A 27,226-nucleotide genomic window follows, 5' to 3' on the forward strand; every position below is an offset into this window, starting at 1 on the left:
TATAGTTACTCCAATTATTGCACTTCAACTCTTCCCTCCCCTACGTACACAACACAAAGATGCAAAATTATCAATTACTACTTTGTTTCAATGTTTAATACCATACCTCCTTCCCCTCTACTGATGTGGGGAACAAAACCAGAAAGAAATGTAGATAAAATTAAGTTTCCTTCTAACCCACAGCTCACCAGCAAATATTTGCAACAGGCAGAATATGACATTCCTCCAGGAAATCCCAACTGTCTTAATGTTAATGCTTTACTAGAGAGAAAAGCAATCTTAGCTTGACGATAGCTGGGCCTCCAGGATCCTGTGAATCTTTAGCACACAAAAATCCTTTTGGAAACTTCCCTGGTCTTTGCTTTCCCCAACTCCCAAGCATATCATCAGTCACCCTTCACAACACCAGTGCAGCTCTTTCTGCCCACGAGTCCTGTCCCTGTGCTTTGATAAAACCTTTATGCACCGAAAACATCTCAATAACTCTCTCTTGGGCGTTGGCTCCAAACCCCAGCATTTTCCACATCATCTACATTCTTTTCCATCAGTATATTGTTTTAGAATACAAATCCCTACCAACAGGGGTCAAAAGTCTACCTCTCAGGGAATTAAAAAAACCGAAGAAATGAGGGTATTAAGCAGACTAGTAACAATTAAAAAATAATAGTTAAGACTTAGATAAGAGTGTAACTTTTATTACAATGTTTCATCTGTTATGACCAATGTTATGTTTGCCTTTTCTGTTTCTCACTCCCACTTCCATCCTCCTTACAATGTACACTCTTTAGTTATGTTCTTTCTCTCCCAAACTTCCCCCAACATTTCCTTCACAATTCCTCACACAACTGTGATAGCCTAAGAGGAAAGCACCTCCTTCGAAATAGGACTTAAAAGCCAAGTTGCTTCATCTTCGAAATCAAGGACACTGTCAACTCATTAGTGAATTCACGTTTTGCTTTCACTATATTTCCACCACTTAAAACAGTGCTTGACACATGGTAGGCACTCCAGTACCTGTTTGTTTTATCAGAGACTCCTACCTCTTTGCAAAACTGAAACTGATCACGGTGCAGTGGCCACTGACATCTCGTTACAGAGCCCACAGTTTCTGTTCCTGGAAACCAGCAGGTTTGAGACGGGATTGAGGAGCTTCAGTGAGGCCTAGCACAGCAGAGGCGGCGAGGGGAGGGCGGGACGGGGGCGCAGGCAAAGAACCTAAGGTCAAGTATTTTTTTATTTTGAGGGTCTGAACGATAATTAGCTCAATTCAACCCAATTCTCTGAACGAAAGGCTGCGTTAGTAGCTCAAAACCAGAGATCCCCGTGGTAAACGGCATGAATTTGAGATCTGCACATCCAGGTGTAGTTCAAATGACGGCCAACAGGTAACCAAAAGACGAACAACAGACGGAGCAGACCAACAAATCTGCTCTGAGCCACAGATTTTCAATGAACAAACGCCCAGGATAAGATGGCGCCGTTACTCAAAAAATTAGAGTACGGGAAACGACCACCCTAGCGGATGCTGCACGCGCCCGCGCTCGCCCCGGGATACAAGCTGAGCCGAACTCACGTGCGCTGAAGCATCCAATGAGTGCTGTAGTACCTCGGTTTCCACCACGCCTTGAGCACATGCGCCTTAGGCGTGCGGCAGGATGCTAGCTGCGCAGGCGCAGCAGGCTCCTCCTCTCACGCAACTGACGCAAGGCCTCTGTAATCGGTTCGCAATTTATCCGTGTGACCTTGAGTCTTTCCTGTTTTCGAGGACCGGGGCTGCCCAAAGTGCTGCCTTTAAACCTCTCCTAGCCCTCTCGCCACTTACTGAGCCCAGACCTGCTGCAGCCGGAACGAAAGGTCATACTTTTTCCAGCCATCATGCTGCGATGCGTATTAGCCATGTGCTCTAACTCAGGGAGTAGGGGTCCCATACTCTCTGGTCAGGCAACCCGGGCGACGCTTCAGCGGAAGAGTGGTCCTCCAGGCGTCAGCAACTAGCCCCCACCCCCCCACCCCACGTGGTTGGAGGTTTCCAGAAGCGCTACCACTACTGCGCCGCGCTGCTCCGGCCGTCCGAGCGCATTTGCTGCTTCGTACTTCCACCATCTAGCCGCCATGATAAGTGCCAGCCGGGCCGCAGCAGCTCGTCTCGTCGGCGCCGCGGTCTCCCGGGGCCCCACAGCCGCCCGCCACAAGGTGAGGGACTGCTGGGCCTCCTCCGGGGGGGCTCACGGCCTTGACCTGCTACGGCAGGCCTAGCCGTTCGGGGACAGAATTGTGCAGCAGAGATCAGGATGGGGAGAAGGTAACTGGCCTTGAGTAATCTCTGTTACGGATTCAGGGCCTAACTCAGGGTTTTCTCCTTCCATGTCTCGGGCTCTGCTGAGTCACACCTCTTGCGAGAGAATAGTTTTATTCTAGGAAGTAACGGGTAGTGGTCCTGACGGCCCGTTCACTTGCTGATTGGACGGGTTTGGCCTTGGGGGCGAGGGACGCAATTTTAGTTGGGAGGGAACCGATATTTTAGCCATTACTTACGTATACAAGTCGAAGGACGAGTGTTCGCCTCCTCTAAAATACAGCGTGTGCAAGGACCCCGTAATCATGAAAAGGAGGATGAAAAGCCATTTCAGTAAATCAGAAGTTAGGTGCAGATTTTCTTGCTTAGGAACATTTGTATGTAGTTCTCTAAGAGTCTTTGGCGTACGGTTGGTTGTACTATTTGTTATTTCCACGTACCAACAATGGAGTGGTTGCTCATTATCCAAACATATCTTTGGAGAGCGGGAACTGTGTCTCTGCACTCAGCATGGGGTTAAAAAGAAGACTTGGAAGTATCCTGAGATTAGATTTGATCCTGGTTGGAGGCAACTTCTGAATTTTTTTCTCTAAACTGACTGTCCAAGATTGCCAGTCCTAGTCCCCTTAAATCATTTGCTTGGCAAACTCTGGAAATGTTTCTGAATGATTTAAATCTGGAGCTACAATACATACCTACGTGGGGCTTTGGTACCTGTACACTGCTGCTGACAGTGAAATTAAGAAATATCTGAATAGTGTTTTGTACTGGTGATTCTCAACCAGGAACAGTTTTGCCTCCTGAGGGTATTTTTGGTAATATCTGGAGATAATTTGTTACACCTTGGGGAACCTCCTGGCTTCTAGCAGGAGAGACACAGGACGCTGGTAAAAGTCCTACAGTAAACAGAACAGTGCCCCACAACAGATTTGGTTCAGAAATCCATAGGGCCAAGGTTGAGGAACCCTGTTACAATGTAATTCAAGACAATTTTATGTGTACTTTTTTCTCCTGGGTCCTTTAGAAATTTCATACTTGATTAAATTTGTTTGGTGTTTAAGTGGCACAGTATCTCTTATACGTAAGATCTTGTTTTACATATACCGTTACCAGAATGAAACTTCGTATTCTTCAGAAGAATAATGGGAACAGGCTCTGGTTTTAATGTTGGTTGATTTTTTTTTTTTTTTTTTAGGATGGCTGGAATGGCCTTAGTCATGAGGCTTTTAGAATTGTTTCAAGGCGGGACTATGCGTAAGTCTAACTTTATTTTCTGTAAGAGATAATAAATGTTAAACCCTACAGTGATGGTCTCTAAATTTGTGACTAACTCTTACACTGAGAAAAAAGTGATGTTTCTGCTTTAATTTATAGATTCTGTAGTGTGCCGTGCTTGCTTCGGCAGTACATACACTAAAATTGGAACGATTCTGTAGTATGCCATTATTCCCACAATATCAAGTATTATTTATTTTTGCAACCATTCTGGAAACCACTATTATGGTAAAAATAACCATAGCATTATTTTATATGTGTTGCAGATCAGAAGCAATCAAGGGAGCAGTTGTTGGTATTGATTTGGGCACTACCAACTCTTGTGTGGCAGTTATGGAAGGTAAACAAGCAAAGGTGAGCACTATTGGAAGTTCTGGATCGTATATTAGTAGTCAGTAGTCTATCTGGCTTTCTCGGCCCTGTGGCTTAGATAAGGGGTATTTTAAAAGCTGCATTTAAGTTCTTAAGATTGTTTTGAGGTGAACTTTTATGCTTAATTGCAATGTGCTGTAAAGTGAATGGATTTGACTTATTAGGATTTAAATGTGTCCTAGTATAAAGACTATTAAGTTACTATTAGCACCAATTGGTATGACTTGTGTTGTTGATTATTTAGAAGCAAGTGAAGCTCCACATAACACATAGGCTGCATCTTAGAAGCTCTTGCTATGGTAGAGGTTGTTCCCCTGAAGGACCTCCTTAGTTCACAAAACAGTTTATTCCCACTGGGTTCTTCTCAAGATTTAGAGTTGGGATTTCTGAATGGTTTCTTGGCAGTTTCTTTTACCTATGCATGAAACTTGTAACCAGCACAAAAAAATTTAGAAGTAGATTTAATTCCCCCATATGGAAAGAAGGATGATCTGGTTTCAATATCTTAGTATGAAAGGTGTGATTTATATTATCTTTCCATTTTTTTGTTTTTAGTTGTAACTTGTTTCAAAGTGAAGGACTAAAAATACTTTAAACATCTACATCTGTCTCCAGTAGTAGGTACTTGCTATATCAGCATTCACAGAGCAGAAAAGCATGGTTATTAGTGCTGTACTTGAACGTTTGTTTTGTGATTTGGCAGCAGTTTTGTGTCTTTAAATGATTGATAAAAAAAAAAAGTGGTGACTAGAACCTCATTCTTTGTCTTACTTTGGGAGTTTTAGGTGCTAGAGAATGCTGAAGGTGCCAGAACCACCCCTTCAGTTGTGGCCTTTACAGCAGATGGTGAGCGACTTGTTGGCATGCCAGCCAAGCGACAGGCTGTCACCAACCCAAACAACACATTCTATGCCACCAAGCGTCTCATTGGCCGGCGATATGATGACCCTGAAGTACAGAAAGACATGTAAGTAATAGGAAAAGCATAGTTATTTCCAGAGGCCCCACATAGGAATGGTTTCAGCAAAATCCTTGGAGCATCTGACCTTAGTAATTGTACATATTGTCCCTAGAGGCATGTCCTGCCCTACTGAAAGGATACCTCCTTCAAAAACATTAGCTTTTGCCTTCACATATTAGGTCTTTTCCATGTATTGATGTGACACGAAGATTTGGCTAGTCATTTTTGGACCATGTAAATTGGTGTTAAATTCATAAGGCCACATCATGTGCGAATCAGCTGTTTTCAGAGTCTTTCCGTGCTAAAACACCTATCCCTGCTTTATTCCTTTTCATGGCCAACAACTTGTATGAACATACAGTTGATCCTTGAACAACACAGGAGATAGTGGTGCCAACCTTTTATACAGTTGAACATCTGTGTATAACTTCTGACTTCCCAGAAACTTAGCGACTAAAAGCCTACTGTTGACCAGAGCCTTACTGATGACATAAGGAGTTAATTAACACTCATTTTGTGTGTTGTGTATGTTATATATCATATTACAACAAAGTACCTTAGAGAAAAATCATAAGGAAGAGGAAATATGTTTATAATACTTTATATAGATTCAAAAATATCCACATATAAGTGGACTGGTGGAGTTAGAACCTCTGTTAAGGGTCAGTTGTATACAGCATTTTGTTTGTCAGTTAATGAGCATTTGAGGGCTATTAAGAATACTACCATAGGGGTACCCAGCTGACTCAGAAGAGCATGCAACTCTTGATCTTGGGATTGTGGGTTCAAGCTCTATCTTGGGTGTGGAGATTACTGAAAAGAATAAATAAACTTAAAGAATACTGTTATAAATTCATGTACAGGTTTTTGTAAGGATGTGTTTTCATTTCTTTTTTTCTTGGTAGATTCTTAGTAATGGACTTGCTGGGTCATTGGTAACTCTTAATAATTTCCAAAGCAGGGGCACAAATCTTTAGTTTGGTGGAAAGAATCTTCAGGTGTAACCAGGATGTTTTTAGATGTTAATGATTGCTTTCTAAACGTTTTCATTAAATGGATTTCTTAAGTCGTCATTTTTTGGCCATGGATCTCTTGGGATGAAAGATGGACATTCATGGTATATGGTAGCCTTGTCATGGTAGGTTGCACTGGCACATTTTTATCAAATAAAATTTTTGTGTCTTTCAGTAAAAATGTGCCCTTTAAAATTGTCCGTGCCTCCAATGGAGATGCCTGGGTCGAAGCTCATGGAAAACTCTATTCTCCAAGTCAGATTGGAGCATTTGTGTTGATGAAAATGAAAGAGACTGCAGGTGAGAAGGTTTGGTTCCTATCTGTCAAGTTTGAAGAACTGGATGGTTCCTAACTTATATACTCCAGCGTCCCTTGTGTGAGTCTGGGGTGAATATTATGCAGAAAACCTAGAATTGGCAAAATTTTGTTACTCTTCACATTTTCCCTACATACTGAATTTGTCCTCAAAGTTTTCCTAACAGGGCTTATTTATCTTCTCCAATATAGAGGAGTGGTGTTCTGTATTGAAAGCTGAAAGACTACATATTAACCTTTTGGCTCTCTTGGTAAAACTTCGTATTTGGAGAAATTCGTGGCTATTTTAAGTCTAAGAATAGGTCGTTATAGCTGCTGAACCTTCACTATAATGTTAAAGGTGAGATCTTGGGTTTTCAACCATTGATTTAATTGGAGCATTTTCCTACAGGGTTTCTCTGTGTTAGGTCACATGCAGAAAAAAACTGATGAGCGCTGTCTGTGGCTCCAGGATGACGACCCAGGTTGTTAGGCTCCATTAGTAATTCTTTTTTTATTATTATTTTCAATTGTTTTTTTATGTTTATTTATTTTTGAGAGAGAAGGAGAGACAGAGCGTGAGCAGGGGAGGGGCAGAGAGAGAGGGAGACAAAGAATCCGAAACAGGCTCCAAGCTCTGAGCTGTCAGCACAGAGCCTGACAACGGGGCTCGAACTCATGAACCGCGAGATCATGACCTGAGCCGAAGTTGGACGCTCAGCCGACTAAACCACCCAGGCACCCCTACATTAGTAATTCTTTTACCTGTTTCATAGGACAGAATGTCATGAATGTATTTCATTTTTTTATTCTTTTCTAGAAAATTACTTGGGGCATACAGCAAAAAATGCTGTGATCACAGTTCCAGCTTATTTCAATGACTCCCAGAGACAGGTGAGTTCATTTGACATTCTGAAAATATCAAGACTGTATTGATGATATTTAGGACACAAGGTGGAAAATGCTTTTTTCTTTTTTTTTAGGCCACTAAAGATGCTGGCCAGATATCTGGACTAAACGTGCTTCGGGTAATTAATGAACCTACAGCTGCTGCTCTGGCTTATGGTCTAGACAAATCGGAAGATAAAATGTAAGTTTGTGCAGTAAACTCCACCCAGGTTTGTGGGACTTCACCTATGGAAGTACTGGGCTGTGATCATTTTTCCCCCCTTAGCATGCATATTGGCAAGTATTTGTTCAAAAGTATGGTTTTGGGAATGTCTGGCTGGACCATTTGGTTGGGCATGCGACTCTTGATCTTGGGGGTGTGAGTTTAAGCCCAACACTGGGCATGGAGCCTACTTTAAGGAAAAAGTGATTGAATATCGTCAATTTTGCTTTATTTTTTTAATGTTTATGTTTTTTGAGAGCACGCAGGAGCGGGGAAGGAACAAAGAGAGAGGGAGACACAAAATCTGAAGCAGGCTCCAGGCTCTGAGCTGTCAGCACAGAGTCCATCGCGGGGCTTGAACTCACAGACCCTGAGATCATGACTTGAGCCAAAGTCGGACGCTTAACCGAGCCACCCAGGCACCCCAGTTTTAAAATGTATTTCAGCTCTATATTTTACAGTTAGCTATTCGTGCCACATGTTCATATACCTGTCACTTAGGCAGTTATCCAATTTTATAATTAACTATAGTACAGGGAAAATAATCAGGTTTATGTTCCTTTGGTTGTTAAAATTTATACCCTAGTGATAGGTGTTCTCCCTTAAGACCACCTCTTTTGTCTTTCTAGAATTGCTGTATATGATTTAGGTGGTGGAACTTTTGATATTTCTATCCTGGAAATTCAGAAAGGAGTGTTTGAGGTGAAGTCTACCAATGGAGACACGTTCTTAGGTGGTGAAGACTTTGACCAGGCCTTGCTGCGACACATTGTGAGGGAGTTCAAGAGAGAGGTTGGTTACCAGTATATTTCATATGTAGACATTGGGATGGTGAGAATTTCTTTATTCAGATGACTATTTGCTTTATGACTTTTTGCCCTTAATAGAACATGGAACGGCACTGAAAGAATTGCGTTTCAGTTTCACGGGTAGACTGAACCATTCTGGTTGTTGTAGCTTTAGCTTGGGAATCCACAACAGGTTGAAGAGGGTATGGTACTCTGTATAATATTGGAAGAGGAATTCTGGGCACTCCTATTTGGATCCAGAACCCAATGGCTCGAAAGAACTAAGATTAGATCAGCCCTCTGGCTCCAGACACAATTTGAAGAATAAGATTTCTTTTTCCTACAGACTTTTAAGGGCAGTGAGTGATTCATGTTTGTTTATAAAGACAGGGCTTTACTTTAAGTTATCATACCTTATCGTTGTAGTCTAAATAGTATTCGTCACCTCATTAACGTTAGTATTACGTGTTTTCATTTTGTAGACGGGGGTTGATTTGACCAAAGACAACATGGCACTTCAGAGGGTTCGGGAAGCTGCTGAGAAGGCTAAGTGTGAACTCTCCTCATCTGTGCAGGTGGGATGTGGATGAGTCCCAACAGTCTTAATGTTTCCAGCCTTAGTTTATTTGAATAGCATATTCTTGGTGCAATTTCTATCTAATCTTTTATAGTTTTCTAGGTGGCAGTAAAAGCCTGTCCATGAACAAAGGAACAGTGTATTTTTGTTTGGTTTTGGTTTTTCTTAGAAGTTTATTCTTAGTACACAAGCACAGGAGGGGAGGAGAGAGAATCCCATGCAGGCTCCACACTCAGTGCAGAGCTCGACATGGGATCGATCTCAACATCATGAAATGCAGGGCTTGAACCCATGAGCCATGAGATACAACCTAAGTCTAAGTGGGACACTCAACCTACTGAACTACCCATGTACCCCTAAAGATACTGATTTAAAAAAAAATTTTTTTTTACATTTATTGATTTTTGAGAGAGAAACACAGAACACAAGCATGGGAGGAGCAAAGAGAGAAAGATGGAGACACAGAATCTGAAGCAGGCTCCAGGCTCCAAGCTGTCAGCGCAGAGCCTGATGTAGGGCTTGAATTCATGTACTGTGAGATAATTACCTGAGCTGAAGTCGGATGCTTAACCACCTGAGCCACCCAGGCACCCCAAGATTCTGATTTTAAAATCTAGATTTAGTAGTGTGCAAAATGGGAATCACTAGCCTAGAAATAATAGGTTTCTCTAATAATTGCTAATGTCTTCACTTAAGACATGTCTTTGTGTGAGTCTCTAATTGTCTCATTTAATTATTTGGATCAGCAATCCAGAAAGTGAGCTATGAAACCTGGCTGAAGGCTGGGGTATATACACTTGGGCACATTTATTTCTGTTAGCATTAGAGTTGCTCAGCATCTGTTTAAGTGTTAGGCTGTGTTGCTCCAGTTCTGAGAGGTGAAGCTTCACTTTGCCTTAGGCATTAATAATAGAACTATATGAACATGGTAGTTGAAAGGCAAATTTGTTTCTGGTTTCTCAAGTGGCAGCAGGAAAGCGGAGCATGTCACTCCTTGAGTTGATGATTTGATCACCCGTACTGAGTGATCCAATGTGGAAAAACTTGGTTTTTGTTTTTTGGGTTTTTTTCTTTTGAACCTGGATTTTTTTTTTTTTTTTTTTACGTTAAAAAAATTTTTTTTTCTTTCAATTTGTTTTGAGAGAGTGCAAGCAGGGGAGGGGCAGAGAGAGAATCCCAAGCAGGCTTCTTTCAGAGCAGAGCCCGATAAAAGGCTCATACTCAAGAACCACAAGATCATGACCTGAGCCAAAATCAACACTTGGACACAACTGACTGAGCCACTCAAGTGCACCTTAAAGAAATGTTTTTTAAAGTAGCTATGACGAGTTATACAAGAGTTATCCATGGTGTTAATGGTGTTACTTTATCCCTGCCGTCATACAGAGTGGCAGAACTTTGCAACATACAGTGGTTAGGATTAGAATTAAACTATGGGATGCCAGAAGATAGCTTAAAATTCGTCCCAGGAGTTGACAATTTGTGGAGGGTGACGTTGGTTTTTACTGTGACTGTATCTTACTGGTAGAGTTTGGATTGTTTTCCAGCATTTTGATATTACAACAAAGTTTGTTCAGCATTCTTGTATGTTAATATTTGTGCATGTGTAATTGTAAATCTCCAGAGTAAATTCCTAGAAGCATTACCTCTGTGGGTTTACAGTGTGGTGTGGAGAGATAGGTATTAATTAGGACGTGAGATTAACAACAGTCAAACCAGAAGTAATGTGATAGGTTAAGAGTAGCTCCCTAGGCAGACTGCTGGGATTCAAGTCCTATTTCATCACTTACTATCTGTGGCCTTAGGTAAATTATTTAACATTTCTGTTTTCTTACCTACAAAATGAGAATAATAGTGCCAGTTTCTCTCTTTGATTTGTGAGGATTACTAAATTGAAACGTGTTTAGGACATGTTATAAATAGTATTCTATAGTAAGTTACTAATGTGGTAAAAAAACAAAGTTTGGTTTCTAATTGTAAGAGAAAGCTGACAGAGGTGTTTGACCTCACAAGGAGTGCTCGGTGAGATGAGTTGATCAGGAAAAGATACTAGGACAAGTAAGTATGAGGCTCTGAGAAAAGGCTAGTGTGTTCGAAGAGCAGATAGGCAGGGTAACTGCAGAACCTGAGGGTAGAGGCTTGATAGATTTGGGATCTGGGTCTATTCTGAGAAGAGGGAATATAAACCAGTGAAAACTTTTTTTTTTTTCTTTTTTTAAGTAGTGCCTACATCCAACGTGGGGCTCAAACCCACAACCCCAAGATCAAGAGTCGTATGATCCGCCTACTGAGCCACCCAGACACCCTAGTGAAAACCTAAATTAAGGGCAGTAACATGGCCAGATATGGGTTTGTGAAAAGTGCTCTGGCAGAGGTGGAGTGGAAATTTGTTTGGGGTCAGGAGGGGTCCTGTAGCAGAGGTAGCCTGAGTGGAAGTGGGAGAACATTGGGAGGCTGTAGCACATGGTCAGGTGGTGGTGAGAGGAAGGACTTGGACTGGAGGGAAATAGAGGTAGTGTTGAATTTGAGAAGCGACAAAGCTTAGTGACAAACTGGGTTTTGAGGATTGAGAGTCCTGGAATTGTTCAGATTGTCATTACCATACAGCATATAGAATTGCATTGATACAATGTCCGTGTGTGGGCTTTTACAATTAAATAAAAATTTAAAATTGCATTCCTCAGTTGTATTGCCTGTATTTCAAATGCTGAGCCATACGTGGCTAGTGGCTGCTAAATTGAACAGCACAAATACAGAACATTTCCATTGCCACAGAAAGTTCTGTTGGATTTCATTGGTTTAAAGTTTGCTTGGTTGTTTTTTTTGTTTTGAGAAAGCACAAATGAGTGAGGGGCAGAGAGAGAGAGAATCCCGAAGCAGGGCCCTAGCTCACCCGATGTGGGGCTGGAACTCAGGAACGCTGAGACCATGACCTGACCTGAAGTCAGATGCTTAACCAACTGAGCCATCCAGGCACCCCCTGGATTGCATTAGTTTAGCTAATTTAATTGTTTTTGATTTAGTTTATTAATAATGTTGCAAAGAAAGAAGGAAATCGTCAGTGGTGTTGTTTACACTTGATCTTAGCCAAAAGGCTGAGAAGTGATGGATGGTGTTCTTTAAAGCAATACTCAGTAGCACTGTTCCTACAAAAGATGTGTTAACTCGTTCACTATTTATTAAGCATTTAAATGCCAAAAGTAGTTTACCTGATGAGAGATGGTAATGGGTTTGCTCCCTTTCAGTCTGTTTCCTGCCAGCCTTGCTTCAGCCTTGCTTTGATATGAAATTGGAGGGGAGGTACAATTTTGTTCCTGAGGGTCCACGTTGAGACGTGTTTCCGCATGTTTAGTGAGGAGTTTGGTTAGTCTAAATAGTCTGAATGTAGGCCCTATTAGGATACCTTTATTATGGTATGGCTATAGCAGCGTTTGCTGCTTTCCATGAATGTGATGGCAGTAAAGTCAATCCTGGTGTAGGTATCTTTAGTATTTCTGTAGCTTCCTTAACCATCTTCCTGAAACTTAGAAAGCCTTGGCTTGAGGCAAGTTATTTGGTTCAGAGCATGCTTTTGACTTACTTTTTGTGTGTGTACATTTTTAAGTTTATTTTGAGAGCGAGAGAAAGCGTGAGCAAGGGAGGGTCAGAGAGAATCTCAAGCAGGCTCCACACTGTCAGTGCAGAGGCCAGCATGGGGCTCGAACCCACAAACTGTGAGATCATGACCTTAGCCAAAGTTAAGGGTCATAGATACTTAACTGACTCAGTCCCACTATTTCATTCTTCATTGTTGATAACAGATTCTAAAATTTTTGCCTCTGGGAAGATCATAGGTTGAATCTTTTTAATTTTGAAAAGGAGGGGTGGTGTAAATGAGCAAGGGGCAGTGAGAGAATCCCAGGCACAGAGCCAGGCACAGGGCTCGACCTCCTGAACTCTGAGATCATGACCTGAGCAGGAGTTGAATCTTAAAGAGTCATTGTGTTTGTGGCTGTTCCTTCAAAGTGGGTTTACTCTCTCTATAGCTTTCAAAGTCTTCCTCGTGAGGGTATGGTCTTATTTTAATTGAAGTAATAAAGAAACGTCACCAGTATTGCTTTCCCTGCTACCTTTGCAGACCGACATCAATTTGCCATATCTTACGATGGATGCTTCTGGACCCAAGCATTTGAATATGAAGCTGACCCGGGCTCAATTTGAAGGGATTGTTACGGATCTAATCAAGAGGACAATTGCCCCATGTCAAAAAGCCATGCAAGATGCAGAAGTCAGCAAGAGTGACATAGGAGAAGTGATTCTTGTTGGTGGCATGACTAGGATGCCCAAGGTATGGACCCATGGAATCCTTGGCATGGAAAGCAGAGAGGGCAAGCACATAATGTTTTCTCTGGATAGATGATTTGTGTAGGAACATGAGTACATGGCCTTTCTGCCACAGTGACCTGAAGGGATCTTTGAACGCAATTTATGCCCTCACCAGAGGTCTTTTGTGGCCTCTTTTTAAAAGGGTTTCAGAAAAAGGATCAGGAAGGGCAAAATGTCTTTGGGTGGTAGCATGGAAGATCCTGAACTTCATTCTTGGGATATTTTTATAAACCAAGTATTTCTCAAAGTTGGAGATCAGAGATAGCTTAAAACCTTGGTACTATCTAGTCTCTACATGCAGTTTTGGATACATGTGTTTACAGCATAATATTTTGGGTTTCTAACTGCATCACCTCAACAGAGATTTGTGCGATGATGCATATTATTTATCAACACATCATTCTGATAAGATAGGTGTGTGGAAAACTAATGACTGAGCACAACCTGTTGAAGGTGTCATTTTTGCTGTATAGCTTGAATAGAATAGTAATTTCCTTTGGAGTTCATGGGCTTAGGAAAATCTGCACAGAGTAAACATGGAGAAAAAAATGGAGGCTTTGGACCAGGAAAATATCTTTATGTTAACAAATTACCCCAGATGCTGTTTAAGTAGCAGTTTTTTCTAACATTAGTAAAATAAGCTGGAGAGAAGAACATGCCTCACATTAGCAACAATGTTGAATTATTGAATTAGCACTGCTCTTTTAAGGTGGTTTTTAGTTGATCTGTAGAAGGGGAATTGAACTATATCTAAGTCTTGATGTCTTGCAGCCTGTATTTCTAATTTAATATGTTGTATAGGAAACCCAGTAACAAAAGTTAAGCAGCTCCTTCTCAAATTTAAAAGGACAAAATGGGGCGCATGGGTGGCTCAGTCCGTTTTGCGTCTGACTCTTGATTACAGCTCAGGTTATGATCCCAGTGTCGTGGGATTGAGCCCCGCCTCATACTCCACGCTGAGCATGGAGCCTACTTGAGATTCTCTCTCTGCTCCTCTACCCTGGTTGAACTGTCTAAAAATAAATAAAAAATTTTTAAAAAGGGCTATGATTGATGCTCAAGTAAAGGATATGAGTGTTGCCCGTATTTGACACACTGAGGTCATTAAGAACTCAAATATGAAATAGTAACGTGAGTGAACATTCCTGGATCTGAAGCAGCTTATCCTGAGATTTGTTGTGGTCTTGGGACACATGTGCTCTTTTACCCTTCCCAAGGGTAGCTGCCCTTGGTAGTGGGTGACGGGTTCTTTTTTCTTGGTGGCTTAGGTTCAGCAGACTGTACAAGATCTCTTTGGCCGAGCCCCAAGCAAAGCAGTCAATCCTGATGAGGCTGTGGCCATTGGAGCTGCCATTCAGGGAGGTGTGTTAGCTGGTGATGTCACAGATGTGCTGCTCCTGGATGTCACTCCCCTGTCTCTGGGTATTGAGACTCTGGGAGGTGTTTTTACCAAACTTATCAACAGAAACACCACTATTCCAACCAAGAAAAGCCAGGTAAGAGTCACCTACTCCTCCGTTGTCACAGAGAATATAGGTTCTGTGAGGGACATGATTATACCCACTTTTTTTAGTTTTTCCTAGGACATTCTGCTTTTTGTTTTTGAGTCCATACTAGGTGAATGTGGGTGCTAAGAATCTTGCTTTTTGTTCTCTTTTTTTGTTGGTTCCTGAATATGTTCTCCTTACCTGTTAGCTAGCAGTAATTTTAGGGAAGGTATCAGTGGTGTCCTTCACCGTATTAAAATAACTTTCCAAAAGGAGCTTCATCGTTTGGGACTAATTTCCTTGTTTTCTTCTGTTCTCAAAGGCAATAAAAAGAATGGCCTGGCGAAGATTAGGGGAGGGTGCTTGTCTTATGGGTGAATGATGGAGATGCTGAGATACCAAGCCAGGGCTATCTGGACAATGGCTTGCTAGTCTTAGATTCTGAATTGTTTACTGACTTTCCCAATTTGTTTTTCTGAAAAGCTGTTATAGCTAATGGCTGTTGCTATTTGTTCAGTGATGTATTGCCAATACATCATTCTGAAGAAAACTATGTGGTGACTTCCTGTGACTGAGCATAAAATACATGTCATGTCTCTGACCTCTTTCCTCAAATGAGCATGTTTCAACATCCCATTTTCTTTAGCTCCTTTTGAGGACGCCTTTGCTAATGCTGCTGCATCTTTGTTTAGTGCATTTGCTTAGCTGAAACAATAGCTACTGTATACTCTTTGGCTGTACTAATCCTATTCCCCTGCAAAAACAAAAGCCTTTGTTCTGAACATGGGATTCTTAAGTGTTGAGATGGGAATTTCTTTCTTTGGCTTGCACTTTTCTAAGGGGAGTAGCCTAAAAAGACTGCCAACCCAGAGTTTTTTTTCTCTCTTAGGTGTTTTCTACAGCTGCTGATGGTCAGACTCAAGTGGAGATTAAAGTGTGTCAGGGTGAGAGAGAGATGGCTGGAGACAACAAACTTCTTGGACAGTTTACTTTGGTAGGTATCAGGAATCCTGAGTACTTTGCTTTTTCTATAAACTTAGACTAAATTATAATTCTTAATAACATTACCAAAACTAAAACACAGGGACCTTGTCTGTGTTACCTTAGTTCGGTGTACAGATGAATTTTGCAACTGGATATCCATGGCTTCAGTTTTTCCTGAAAGTTTTGCTTGTTCCTGATGCCTTAGGAAGTTGGTAAATATAAGAGCTAGGGAAATAGAATGTTAGGAAAAATTCCCCAATTATTAATTTAAGGCATTTGATATTGGCTCCTAGTGAGCATTGTTTATTGGTTCTTAGTGAACAATGATGGACAGTTTTCCTCTCATTCAGCGTGTCCCTTAGGTATACACGGTCATTATGGTTACTTGCTGTAGCCAACTTCACTGGCTTAAGCCCTGGTTCTTTAAGGTAGTAATGAAACTACTATTCTTATTTATAAATGTGTGTTTTTATACATTTTAAGTATTGTTTGTTGCTCCCAGGAACAAGTTACTTTACCCAGAGACTGTATATATAGGTTTGGAAATAGGGCACCGGACCTCTTGAGAGAGGAGCTTTTAATGCTGCATATTTCTCTATTTTAGATTGGAATTCCCCCAGCCCCTCGTGGAGTCCCTCAGATTGAAGTTACATTTGACATTGATGCCAATGGGATTGTACATGTTTCAGCCAAAGATAAGGGCACAGGACGTGAGCAGCAGAGTAAGTGTTCTTATTTATCAGACTCTAAGAGACAAGGGACCTTGAAGTTCCTCTGAGAACTAGACCTTCTAGATTGTGCATGTGTTTTCTCCCAGCCTCGGGGGGATTGGGGGAGGCAATGAGTCCTTTTTGCCCCTTTTCTCCTTGGTCATCAGATTCACATTAACAGATGTATTTATTACCACAAATGGGCAAGCACTGGGCTTCTGGATTGCTGAAGTTTTGGTAGGCAGGCAGAACAAATGGTCTTTGTGGATTTCAGATCCTTGGTTTCCTTCTGTTTGTTATAGGACAACGGTATTTCTCTTATTCGTAATATATATACATAATACTTCATCATCATACATCAAGATTGGCTACTCTGAACAGGAATATTTTTTTTAAGTTTTGGTGGGGTTTTGTTGTTGTTTTTTAAGTTTATTTGAGAGAGTGCAAGCTCCAATGTGCAGAGCCTGACATGGGGCTCGAGGTCATGAATTGTTCCATTATGACCTGATCGGAAATCAAGAGTCAGATGCTTAACCAGCTGAATCATTAGGTGCCCCAGGAGTGTTCTTTTTCTTAATACAGAGAAAGAGGCAGATAATTTTATCTGGGAAGTAACAAGATGCTTTTATTTCACTCTAGTTGTGATCCAGTCTTCTGGTGGGTTAAGCAAAGATGATATTGAAAATATGGTTAAAAATGCAGAAAAGTATGCTGAGGAAGACCGACGAAAGAAGGTAACTATTTTCTGCCTCTGCAACTGGGAGGTGAAAGTGGGAGTTTGGACATGTATTGTTGATTTTCTAGTCTGTCTTTGAATCTGTCCTTGCTCTCTTTTTGTTCCTAACTTTTGTGTGGAATGCTTTTCTTACTCTCATTTCCACATCAAAATTTTTGTGTTATACAATAAGATAAAATCACTTACAGACATCCTAGACTACTTCAGACCACAGTAATTTGTCTTTATTATGTAATTATGTATCAGCATGTTCTAACTGGTTGGTTGGGAAGTCTTCATACTAAATTTATAATTTCTCCTAGGAACGAGTTGAAGCAGTTAATATGGCTGAAGGAATCATTCATGACACAGAAACAAAAATGGAAGAATTCAAGGACCAGTTGCCTGCTGATGAAGTGAGTCCTCTCTTAAAATAGTTCAAGAAGTTAGGCATTGTCACCAGTGTCAATGAAGTTTGTTTTTCTGTGTGAATCTTGATAGGAATCTAGTGGTGTTTTTGTTTCTCGGGCTTTTTATTCACATTTTTCACACAGACTTCAGTTGGGGCCATTTGATAAATAAGGAAATTGAGATACACTTTTAAAGAGGAGTTCTGTCAAGGATAGAAATTTGTTTTTTAATGTTTCTGAGTATTACTCTACATAAAATGGGATAAGAAACCCAGAGAAAGAGTTTGGTTTTGTTTTTAAGTGCAACAAGCTAAAAGAAGAGATTTCCAAAATGAGGGAACTTCTGGCTCGAAAAGACAGTGAAACGGGAGAAAACATAAGGCAGGCAGCATCTTCCCTTCAGCAAGCATCACTGAAGCTCTTCGAAATGGCATACAAAAAGGTACAAGGACATTTTGTTGAGTGAATTTGTGCCTAACTTCATCTTAATAGAACTGCTGTTAATTACTGTCACTGGTGGCACTCTACATGGCCGTTTATAGAACTGGGAATATTGGAGTTGGAAATACTCTGGCTTTCTTGACTCTGCTTTGGGAGGGGGCGGTGATGGCAGTCAAAGGGAGGGACTCACAGAAACCATCAATAGAGTACAAGAAGGGAGGGAGAGTAAAATAGGCAGGATATGCCCCCTTTTTTAGTTTATCAAAGAGCAAACTGTCCACTTTAAATGAGTTGCTCTCCAATATTTTCTTAACAGATGGCATCTGAGCGAGAAGGCTCTGGAAGTTCTGGCACTGGGGAACAAAAGGAAGATCAAAAGGAGGAGAAACAGTAATACCAATAAACTTTGGAGTCAAATTATGACGCTTGGGAGTGAAGAAACTTCCTGAGCAGAAATGGGCAAATTTCAGTCTTTTACTGTGTTTTTGCAGTATTCTATATATAATTTCCTTAATATGTAAATTCAGCAACCATTAGCTAATGATCATTTAATGAGAATTCCAACCATACAAAGTTCACAGTACTCTGTCCCTAGTTAATTTTCAACTGCATGTAAAGGGAGGGGAAGATGATTTATTGATCATTATAAAAACACTGTTTTGTGCTTTAGTAGCCATATTTTCAAGAGGTGAAACCATCTCAATAAAGAAGGTACTTACCCATAAACCTGGAATGCCCTCTCAGACCATATGGGGATGAGATCCTTCCAGTCAGTTGAAACTGCTAAACCAGCCTATGTGTATGAGGGATTCTTCAACTGAGGCCTTGCAAGGCAAGCCAGCTGTGCCATGTTGGGAGGTAGGGCAGGAGAAGGTAGATCAATGGGAAAATAGATGTTAAGTGCAGCTTTAAAAAAGGTAGTAGTAGGGCTCCCTAACTTTCCTAAGGCATACTTTTCTAGCTACCTTCTGGCCTGTGTCTGGCACCTGTATCCTTGATTGCTTTTTTGATCCAGTATGGATTTTTAAAAATAAATGAAAAGCATCTTGATCTCTTATTTATGAGAAGTGAGGTTCTGAGATTTAGCTTCAGGAAAAGGACATGAATCATATTTCCCAATTCCCTGACCTAAAGCCATTCAACAATCTTTTTGTCTAGCATCGAAACTAGGGCTACTATTTTCAGGTTGCAAGAAGCATGTCCAATAGTAAGCCCTAGGATTTCAGTGGTTTGATAACATCAGGAACTGATTAGTGTTAAGATTCATTTCCTAACCAGTGGTCTTCCAGCGGACTCCCCCCTCCTTTCATGGATTACTGCCCTCTACCATGCCCAAAGGAATGTCAGTTAAGAACATGGGCTTAGACCTCATCAGGTGTAATACCTCCTTTTATTTTGTGATTATCTAGAAGTGAAATTCGTGTATACTTAAGTCAATATGATGTTCTAATGTAGATTGTTTATACAACCACTACATTCCTGGAAAATTAAGTGTTCTTAACACCCATGTAAACACTTCTGGGGATTCATTTGAAAAATAAATTCTAGGCTCAAGTTTTCAGCTACACGAATACTTGGGAACCTTATGGGATTGTATTCTTTGTGAAGGATTGTTTTATGGCATATTGGAAGATACTTAGCACCTTTGTCAGCCCTTGCCCACTGAATGCTTCTGGAGTCTCCTAATCATTGTGATACTAAGCCCCTCAAGGACTTCTAAAGCACCCCTTAAGAACTAGTGGCTTTTTATTAAAGATTTATCCTTGGCATCAGGTTAAAGCAGTGCTTGAAAAGACACTGCCTCAGCTACCCCTTGTATATTGAACACCTAGAGCAGTATTTCAATTCCTACCAGTAAAACTGATGGTGCAAACCTTCAAAGACAAAAGGTTTTTTATTTTGCAAATAGTCTCCTTTTTGTGGTGACAACTGCTTGATAGGTTCCAAAAGAAACTTGTGGTTTCCCTTCCTAAGGGATCTTACCAATTATCCTAAATGTGCTTCTTAATTATCCTAATGTGCTTCTTGCCTAATCTAAAATCAAATTTTAATGACCATCAAAGTACATCCAGAACCACCTTATCCACTTCTACCACTTAGTATAATTTACTAGTTGGATTCTTCTAAGTAATTTTCCCAACTTAAAATCACATCTTTGCCATTTTGGTGATTTCCCGGAGTAGTCAGCAATCAAAAATCACATGTGGCATTCGTCAGGGGTTACATTCCATTTTAGCTAGGAATAGTTACTTTGCCATATCTTTTTAGGACACTGCCATTTTTGAAGAGTATTGGCCATTTCATTTACAGAACAGCCTTTGTTTGGATTCACCTGATGATTTCCTTGAGTCCTGTACATATTACTGGTAGAAAGAAAGGCCACACATGTATTAGGTCTATTAATGCATCAATTACCAGGGAGACTAAGATGCTGTGCTCCACACTTCATTATGAAGACACTTTCAATAAGTAATTTATGGATGTGGCTTAATTTTAGATATAACCTAGAGATTACATAGCAAGAAAGATAAAAGCAAATTCTTCTAGATGGTATATGAGAAGATTAGAAGTGAAGAGACAGCCTAGACCTTGGAAATACGCTGATTCAGGCAAAGGCACTTCACTGTTTCACAGACACTTCAACTGACTCCATATAAGGGCTGTATTTCTTTTTTGTCCTCTAGTTATCAGGATGGTAAAATGGGTGAAAACTTCAGATAGAAGAAACTATAGGGTGACCTACATTTGCTGTACATCTGTGTACAGCATGAAGGTAATTTAGCAATCCCAGAAAGAACCACTGAAAGCCATTTCAGTTGATCAGCAACAGTTGAGTATCAGCAATTTGAAATGGTTAAACCTAATAACAAAGCACAATCACCAACCCATTTCTGCTGCAGCAGGTCAGGAAACCGAAATCTTGACCCTAAAAAGGACATTGCAGTTGAACCAACATTCAATAATTCTGAACTTCAACTCAGATCAGGAAACAAGCAAATAAGATGCTCTGCCCAAGGGCATCTGGTTAGCTCAGTGGTGAAGCATGGGACTCTCAATCTCAGGGTCTTGAATTCAAGCCCCACGCTGCATGTGGAGCCTACTTTAAAAAATTTTAAAGTTCCATCTAAATCACAGGCTCTTAGGTTCTTAGAGCACCTGTCCCAGAGGGTGGAAATTTGGAACAACAGGGGAGTGGGGAGTCCACATGAGCAATTTCAGGAGGTCCATAAAACATAAAATGCAAGACTATTAATTTTTCTGGAAAAAAAAGTCCCATTTATTTACTGATTTTTTGAAGGAATCTGACCAAAAGAGGATTAAGAAACATAGCTTTCCTAAATGGCAACTGCCTCTACCTTCCTGGTGTAGCTTAAATTCAAGTCCTACCCTCCTAGTCCCTGTCTACCTTGCTATTTGCCAGTGCATATTATGCCTTTTTATTTCTCAAACATCCTTGATTTACTCTCTCCATGAAGCCTTTCCCACTGATGGTTTCACTTAGAATTTTACTCTAACATTTCAATGTTTTCTAAAAGGATTATTTTGCGGTATATAACAATATCATGATCACATAAAAAAGGGCAACTCCTGGGGTGCCTCAGTTGGTTAAGCATCTGAATATGCCCCTCCCCCTGCATATTCTCTCTCAAACTTTTTTAAAAGTGAGCATTTCCTTAATAGCAAACAGATGTCCAAATTTTCCCACTTGTTTTTAAGATTTTACTTAAAAAAAATTATTTGGGGCAACTGGGTGGCTCTGTGGGTTCAACATTCAACTTAAGCTCAGATCATGGTCTTGCTGCTATCATCGTGGAGCCCACTTTGAATACTCTGTCCCCCTCTATGCCCCTCCCCAGCTCTCTCACTCTAAAATAAATTTAAAAAAAAAAGGGTTGAGAGAGTGAGCACTTGCGCGTGCACAAGAAGGGGATGGGCAGAGAGAATCCCAAACAGGCCCTGCACTGTCTACAGCAGAGCCCGACATGGGGATCAAACTCACAAACCATAAGATTGTGATGAGCTGAAATGAGCCACCCAGATGCCCCCAAGTTCAGTTTCTTGATGAGAGCAGTTGGTATATACATCCATCCGATGGTACATAATTCTACTTGGCTCATTTGTGATGTTAGCAGCCGCTAATGATCATTGCCTACATCTCTAATTTCATTAATACTTGTCTTTTCTTCACTTTTTACTTGGAATACCTCTGTAGAGAAAAACTTTCCCTCATAAGTACCTAGTTACCCTGAGGTACAGTTCATACAGAAAAGGATTCTTCATGTACTGCTTTTATAATGAGTTGGTTTTGTAATATTAATCAAAGGTTAAACCAATGAGGTTTCTTAGGGGTCACTGTGAGCTCACAGATTTTAATATTTTTTTTATGTATTGAGAGAGAGACAGCGTGAGTGGGGGAGGGGAAGAGAGAGAATCCCAAGCAGGCTCGGCACGCTCAGCACAGAGCCCAGTGCAGGGCTCAAACTCATGAAATCGTGAGATCTTGACCTGAGCCAAAACCAAGACAGATGCTCAATCGACTGAGACACCCAGGCACCCAGTGTGAGCTCATGGATTTGTGTGTGTGTGTGTGTGTGCGCGCGTGCGTGTTTTAATATAATTTATTGTCAATTTGGTTTCCATACAACACCCAGTTGAGCTCATAGATTTTTTTTAACTTCTGTGTTTCAATTCATTGTAGTTCTTAATGATGCTCAAATTGTTCTATTTTTGACCTGTGGAAACTCTTCCTATTGGCTCTTAAGTTCTTTTGACAAGACCCTCATAGTCAAGAATAGTCTCTTTAATAAATGGTGTTGGGAAAACTGGACAGCCACATGCAAAAGACAAACTGTACCACTATCTTACACCTTATACAAAAATCAACACAAATGGATTAAAAACTTGCATGTAAGACTGGAAACCATAAACACCTAGAAGAAAATACAAGTGGTAAGCTCCTTGACATTGGTCTTGGTGATGATTTTTGGTTTTGACACCAAAAACAAAGTCAACAAAAGCAAAACAAGTGGGACTACATCAAACCAAAAAGCTTATGCACAGCAAAGGAAGTTAACAAAATAAAAAGGCAACCTACCTGAGAAGGGATTAATATTCAAAATATATTAAAAACTCATACAGCTGAATAGTTTAAAAAAAAATCCAAAAAGGGCAGAGAATCTGAACATTTTTCCAATGACAGATGGCCAACAGGTACATGAAAAGGTGTTCAACACCACTAATTATCAGGGAAATGCAAGTCAAAAACAATGGGATATTATCTCATACCTGTCAGAAAGGCTATTATCAAAAGGACAAGAAATAACAAGTGTTCGCAAGGATTTGGAGAAATGGGAACCTTTGTGCGTTGTTGGTAGGAATGTACGTTGGTGCAGCTACTTCAGTATGGAGGTTCCTCAAAAAATTAAAAACAAAACTGCCATACAATCTAGCAATTCCACTTCTGGGTATCTATCCAAAGAAAATGAAAACACTTAATTCAAAAGAATACGTGCATCCCTGTGTTCACTGCAGCATTATCAACAATAGCTAAGCTATGGAAACTGTCAAGATGGATGAATAAAGATAAGTGATGCACGAGTATGCACACAAAGATACACACATATATACAATAAAATATAGCCATAAAAAAGAATGAAATCTTGCCATCTGTGATAACATGGATAGTTCCCAAGGGCATTATGCTAAGTCAAATAAGTAAGAGAAAAGCAAATACTATATGATCTCACTTACATGTGGAATCATAAAAACAAAATCCCAAGCTCATACATATAAACAACAGATTGCTGGTTGCTAGAGGCAGAGGTGAGAAATGAGGGGGGATGAGAAGAGGGGGTGGCTGACATAAGTGTTAGAGGTCAAAAGTTAAAGTAAGTCTTGGGGATGAAATGTACAGCATGGTGACTATAGTTAATGCTATATGGCATATTTGAAAGTTGCCGTAAAGCAATGTTAAAGTTCTCATCACAAGAAAAATAAACGTTAAAGTTCTCATCACAAGAAAAAAAATGGTAACTACTCACTATGGTGACAGATGTTAACTAAACTTACTGTGGTGATCATTTCACAATATATATAAATATTGAATCATTATGTTGTACATATGAAAATATGTCAATTATACCTCAATAAAGAAAAGTCTATTAGGATGTTACAAGTACTCATACAAGGAAAAAAAAAAAAAGACCCAGTAGTCTTTAATTTCCTTTCTTACTCATATAAAAGTGTGTTCAAATCTATTCTTGTTCATTTCTGCCTGTCCTGTGAACAGCAACTTTTTATACTGTTATATATTTAACATTTCTTTGGGGTTTTTTCCCCCTTAAAAAGACTGCAAATGTAAGGACTACACTATATCTAAACTTGTTCAGCACATAGCCTGGTGTGAGAAAATTGGTATCCAGTAAGTACTTATGGAATTGAACTAAAAGATTGTCATCTGTCTCACTATTCTACAAGTGTCTATTGAGTCAAAAAAAAAAAAAAAAAAAAAAAAAGCACCACTGGAAATATTAAGCACTTACCTTTCCCCAAATGATCCAAGGGCATTGTTCAATCTCACCTTCCTAACTATTCTTTCATGTTACTGGAAGACCTACTTCAGCTAGTGAGTGTTCTTTGGAAAAGGGATTCTAAAAAATAAAAAAATAAAAATTCTAGAATAAAATGAGAAGGAATTCTCTTGAATTTTTTTAATGCTTTTTGAAAAAAAATTTTTTTTAATGTTTTTTTTTTTTTTTTTTAATTTTTTTTTTTTTTCAACGTTTTTTATTTATTTTTGGGACAGAGAGAGACAGCGCATGAACGGGGGAGGGGCAGAGAGAGAGGGAGACACAGAATCGGAAACAGGCTCCAGGCTCCGAGCCATCAGCCCAGAGCCTGACGCGGGGCTCGAACTCACGGACCGCAGGATCGTGACCTGGCTGAAGTCGGACGCTTAACCGACTGCGCCACCCAGGCGCCCCTGTTTTTATTTATTTTTGAGACAGAGAGAGACAGAGCATGAGCAGGGGAGGGAGAGAGAGGGAGACACAGAATCTTAAGCAGGCTCCAGGCTCTGAGCTGTCAGTACAGAGCCCGATGCAGGGCTCGAACCCACGGACTGTGAGATCATGACCTGAGCCGAAGTCGGACACTTAACTGACTGAGCCACCCAGGCGCCCCTTTAATGCTTATTTTTTAGAGAAAGAGAGAATGCAAGCAGCAGAGGGGCAGAAAGAGGGGGACAGGATCTGAAGCAGGCTCCGTGCTGACAGCAGAGAGCCTGATGCAGGGCTCAAACTCATGAACCGTGAGATCATGACCTGAGCCGAAGTTGGACACTTAACTGAGCCACCCAGGCACCCTGTATGTGCATTTTTTTTCTTAAGGCTGAAAATCATTATAAGGTAAAGAATATAATGGTAAATGCCTGCTTAATTTAACAAAACTACAAATTCATGTACAGATGTTTGGTCATTTATAGAAAAAAACTGTCATTCCTTAGTTGTAGTCCCCCACTCTCACTAGGTTACATTGCACCCCCTGTATCCACAGGGGAGTAAATGATACTTTGCATTTGACCATTTCAAGCCACTTTCACAGTGTACTCCACAGTTAAACAACTGTGTCTTTTATCAATTTACACAAATCTTAAGAGTTTCATATTACACCACTATGGCTTAGGTTTTCTTCATTGGTTTTTACTTACTGTAAGATTTCTTCATTTATTTAAGAATGGAATGGGTAGAACTGCATTCCTCAAACTCATTATGCTTAAGTACATCCAAGAACTTGAGGACAGAGTAGATATTCCTTTACTGGTGTTCACCTACATTATGCAGTTGTAAGCACTTCAAAGACAGCCTAACCCAGAGATTATTTTTAACTATTTTTAATTGGTTTTTTTAGGCATAGAAATAGGGTTTTTTTCCTTTTTTAAAGACAAAATCTGGGGGCACCTGGGTGGCTCAGTCGGTTTTTGTGTTTACAAGTCTTCATCTCACAGTTTGTGAGGTCGACCCACGCATGAGGCTCTGTGCTGAGAGCACAGAGCCTGCTTGGGAGTCTCTCTCCTCAAGGAAGGAAGGAAGGAAGGAAGGGAGGGAGGGAGGGAAGAAGAGAAAGAAAGAAAAAGAAAGAAAAAAAGAAAGAAAAAGAAAAAGAAAGAAAGAAAGAAATTAAAAGAAACAGGAAAGAAAAAGAAAAAATTAACATGAATAGTTTCCATTTAAAGTAAGAACAAATCAGGGGCACCTGGGCGGCTCAGTCAGCTAGGCATTCGACTTCTGCTCAGGTCACGATCTTACGGTCATGAGTTCCAGCTGAGTCAGGTTGTGTCCTGACAGCTTAAAGCCTGGGGCCTGCTTTGAATTGTGTCTCCCTCTCTCTCCGCCCCTCCCCTGCTCACACTGTCTCTCTCTCTTTCTCTCTCTCTCTCAAAAAGAAACATTAAAGAAAAAAAATTTTTAATAAAATAAAAACACATCATATAAAAATCTTGCTACAAAGGAACAACATACTTGTGATCTCATGTCCACAGACTGGAAAGGGAGGCATTACCCAATGACTATCAGATGTTGACCAGCCCAAGGCCCAATTTCTAGGCCCTAAACCAACACACACACACAACCTTGGCACCCACACAACCTTCCCCATATAAACATCCAATATTTTAAACTCCCAACTGTGCAAAGTTCCAAATTTCTAACAATTATTAACACACCAGCCACTGAAACGGGGAAAGATCCCACAGGCCATTTTACTGTCTCCCTCTTTCCAGCAGGAGAAAAAAACTCCCTTAAGAATTGTAATTTGGACATGCTCTACCTTTAGGCTCTCAACTTTATTTTCTGCCGGAAGTAGTCTAACAGGTCAACAGATGGATAGTGAAAACAATGGAAGAGGACAGAACAAATTAGGAGAAACTAAAAGAGAATCAACATTCATTGTTGACACGGGCACTGTAAATGGTACTAGGCACTTTGCACTAATTTTTTTTTTTTTTTTAACGTTTATTTATTTTTGAGACAGAGAGACAGAGCATGAACGGGGGAGGGGCAGAGAGAGAGGGAGACACAGATCCGGAAGCAGGCTCCAGGCTCTGAGCCATCAGCCCAGAGCCCGACGCAGGGCTCGAACTCACGGACCGCGAGATCGTGACCTGGCTGAAGTCGGACGCTTAACCTACTGAGCCACCCAGGCGCCCCAGCACTAATTATTTAAACCAACAATAGACCTACAAAACAGGCAGTATCCCCATTTTATAGATAAAAAACATATTCTGCAAGATTTAAATGACTTGCCCAAGGTAAGAAGCAAACTCAGGGTTCAACCCTAAGGCTACCTAGCTACAGAGGGTTTTCCTTTAACAACCCTACTGACTTCCTTAAGAGTCAAAGGATACAGCCCTTAGTATCTTTCCACAGC

At 40.5% G+C, this 27,226-nt stretch overlaps 1 protein-coding gene, 1 long non-coding RNA gene and 2 other non-coding genes across 4 annotated transcripts; all 4 read left to right on the forward strand.

The window, feature by feature from the left end:
* Window positions 1-2,002: 2,002 nt before the first annotated feature.
* On the forward strand, window positions 2,003-19,398 carry HSPA9 (heat shock protein family A (Hsp70) member 9). The gene is made up of 17 exons (XM_060636005.3): window positions 2,003-2,193; window positions 3,492-3,550; window positions 3,838-3,925; window positions 4,729-4,910; window positions 6,093-6,217; window positions 7,033-7,106; window positions 7,196-7,302; window positions 7,953-8,115; window positions 8,594-8,686; window positions 12,806-13,015; window positions 14,322-14,549; window positions 15,430-15,534; window positions 16,129-16,246; window positions 16,874-16,968; window positions 17,273-17,365; window positions 17,661-17,801; window positions 18,117-19,398. The coding sequence occupies exons 1-17, from the start codon at window positions 2,113-2,115 to the stop codon at window positions 18,192-18,194; spliced, it is 2,040 nt and encodes a 679-aa protein (XP_060491988.1). The 5' UTR covers window positions 2,003-2,112; the 3' UTR covers window positions 18,195-19,398.
* On the forward strand, window positions 13,421-13,495 carry LOC132682598 (small nucleolar RNA SNORD63). Its single transcript, XR_009611770.1, has one exon. It is a non-coding gene; the product is annotated as a small nucleolar RNA SNORD63 (small nucleolar RNA).
* Window positions 15,052-15,120, forward strand: LOC132682599 (small nucleolar RNA SNORD63). The gene has a single exon (XR_009611771.1). It is a non-coding gene; the product is annotated as a small nucleolar RNA SNORD63 (small nucleolar RNA).
* A 2,428-nt stretch (window positions 19,399-21,826) lies between the features above and the next one.
* LOC144617071 (uncharacterized) lies at window positions 21,827-24,485 on the forward strand. Its single transcript, XR_013557090.2, has 2 exons — window positions 21,827-23,759; window positions 23,790-24,485. It is a non-coding gene; the product is annotated as an uncharacterized LOC144617071 (long non-coding RNA).
* Window positions 24,486-27,226: the final 2,741 nt, after the last annotated feature.

Source organism: Panthera onca, chromosome A1 (assembly GCF_046562875.1).
Source record: "Panthera onca isolate mPanOnc1 chromosome A1, mPanOnc1 haplotype 2, whole genome shotgun sequence".
Lineage (NCBI taxonomy): Eukaryota > Metazoa > Chordata > Mammalia > Carnivora > Felidae > Panthera > Panthera onca.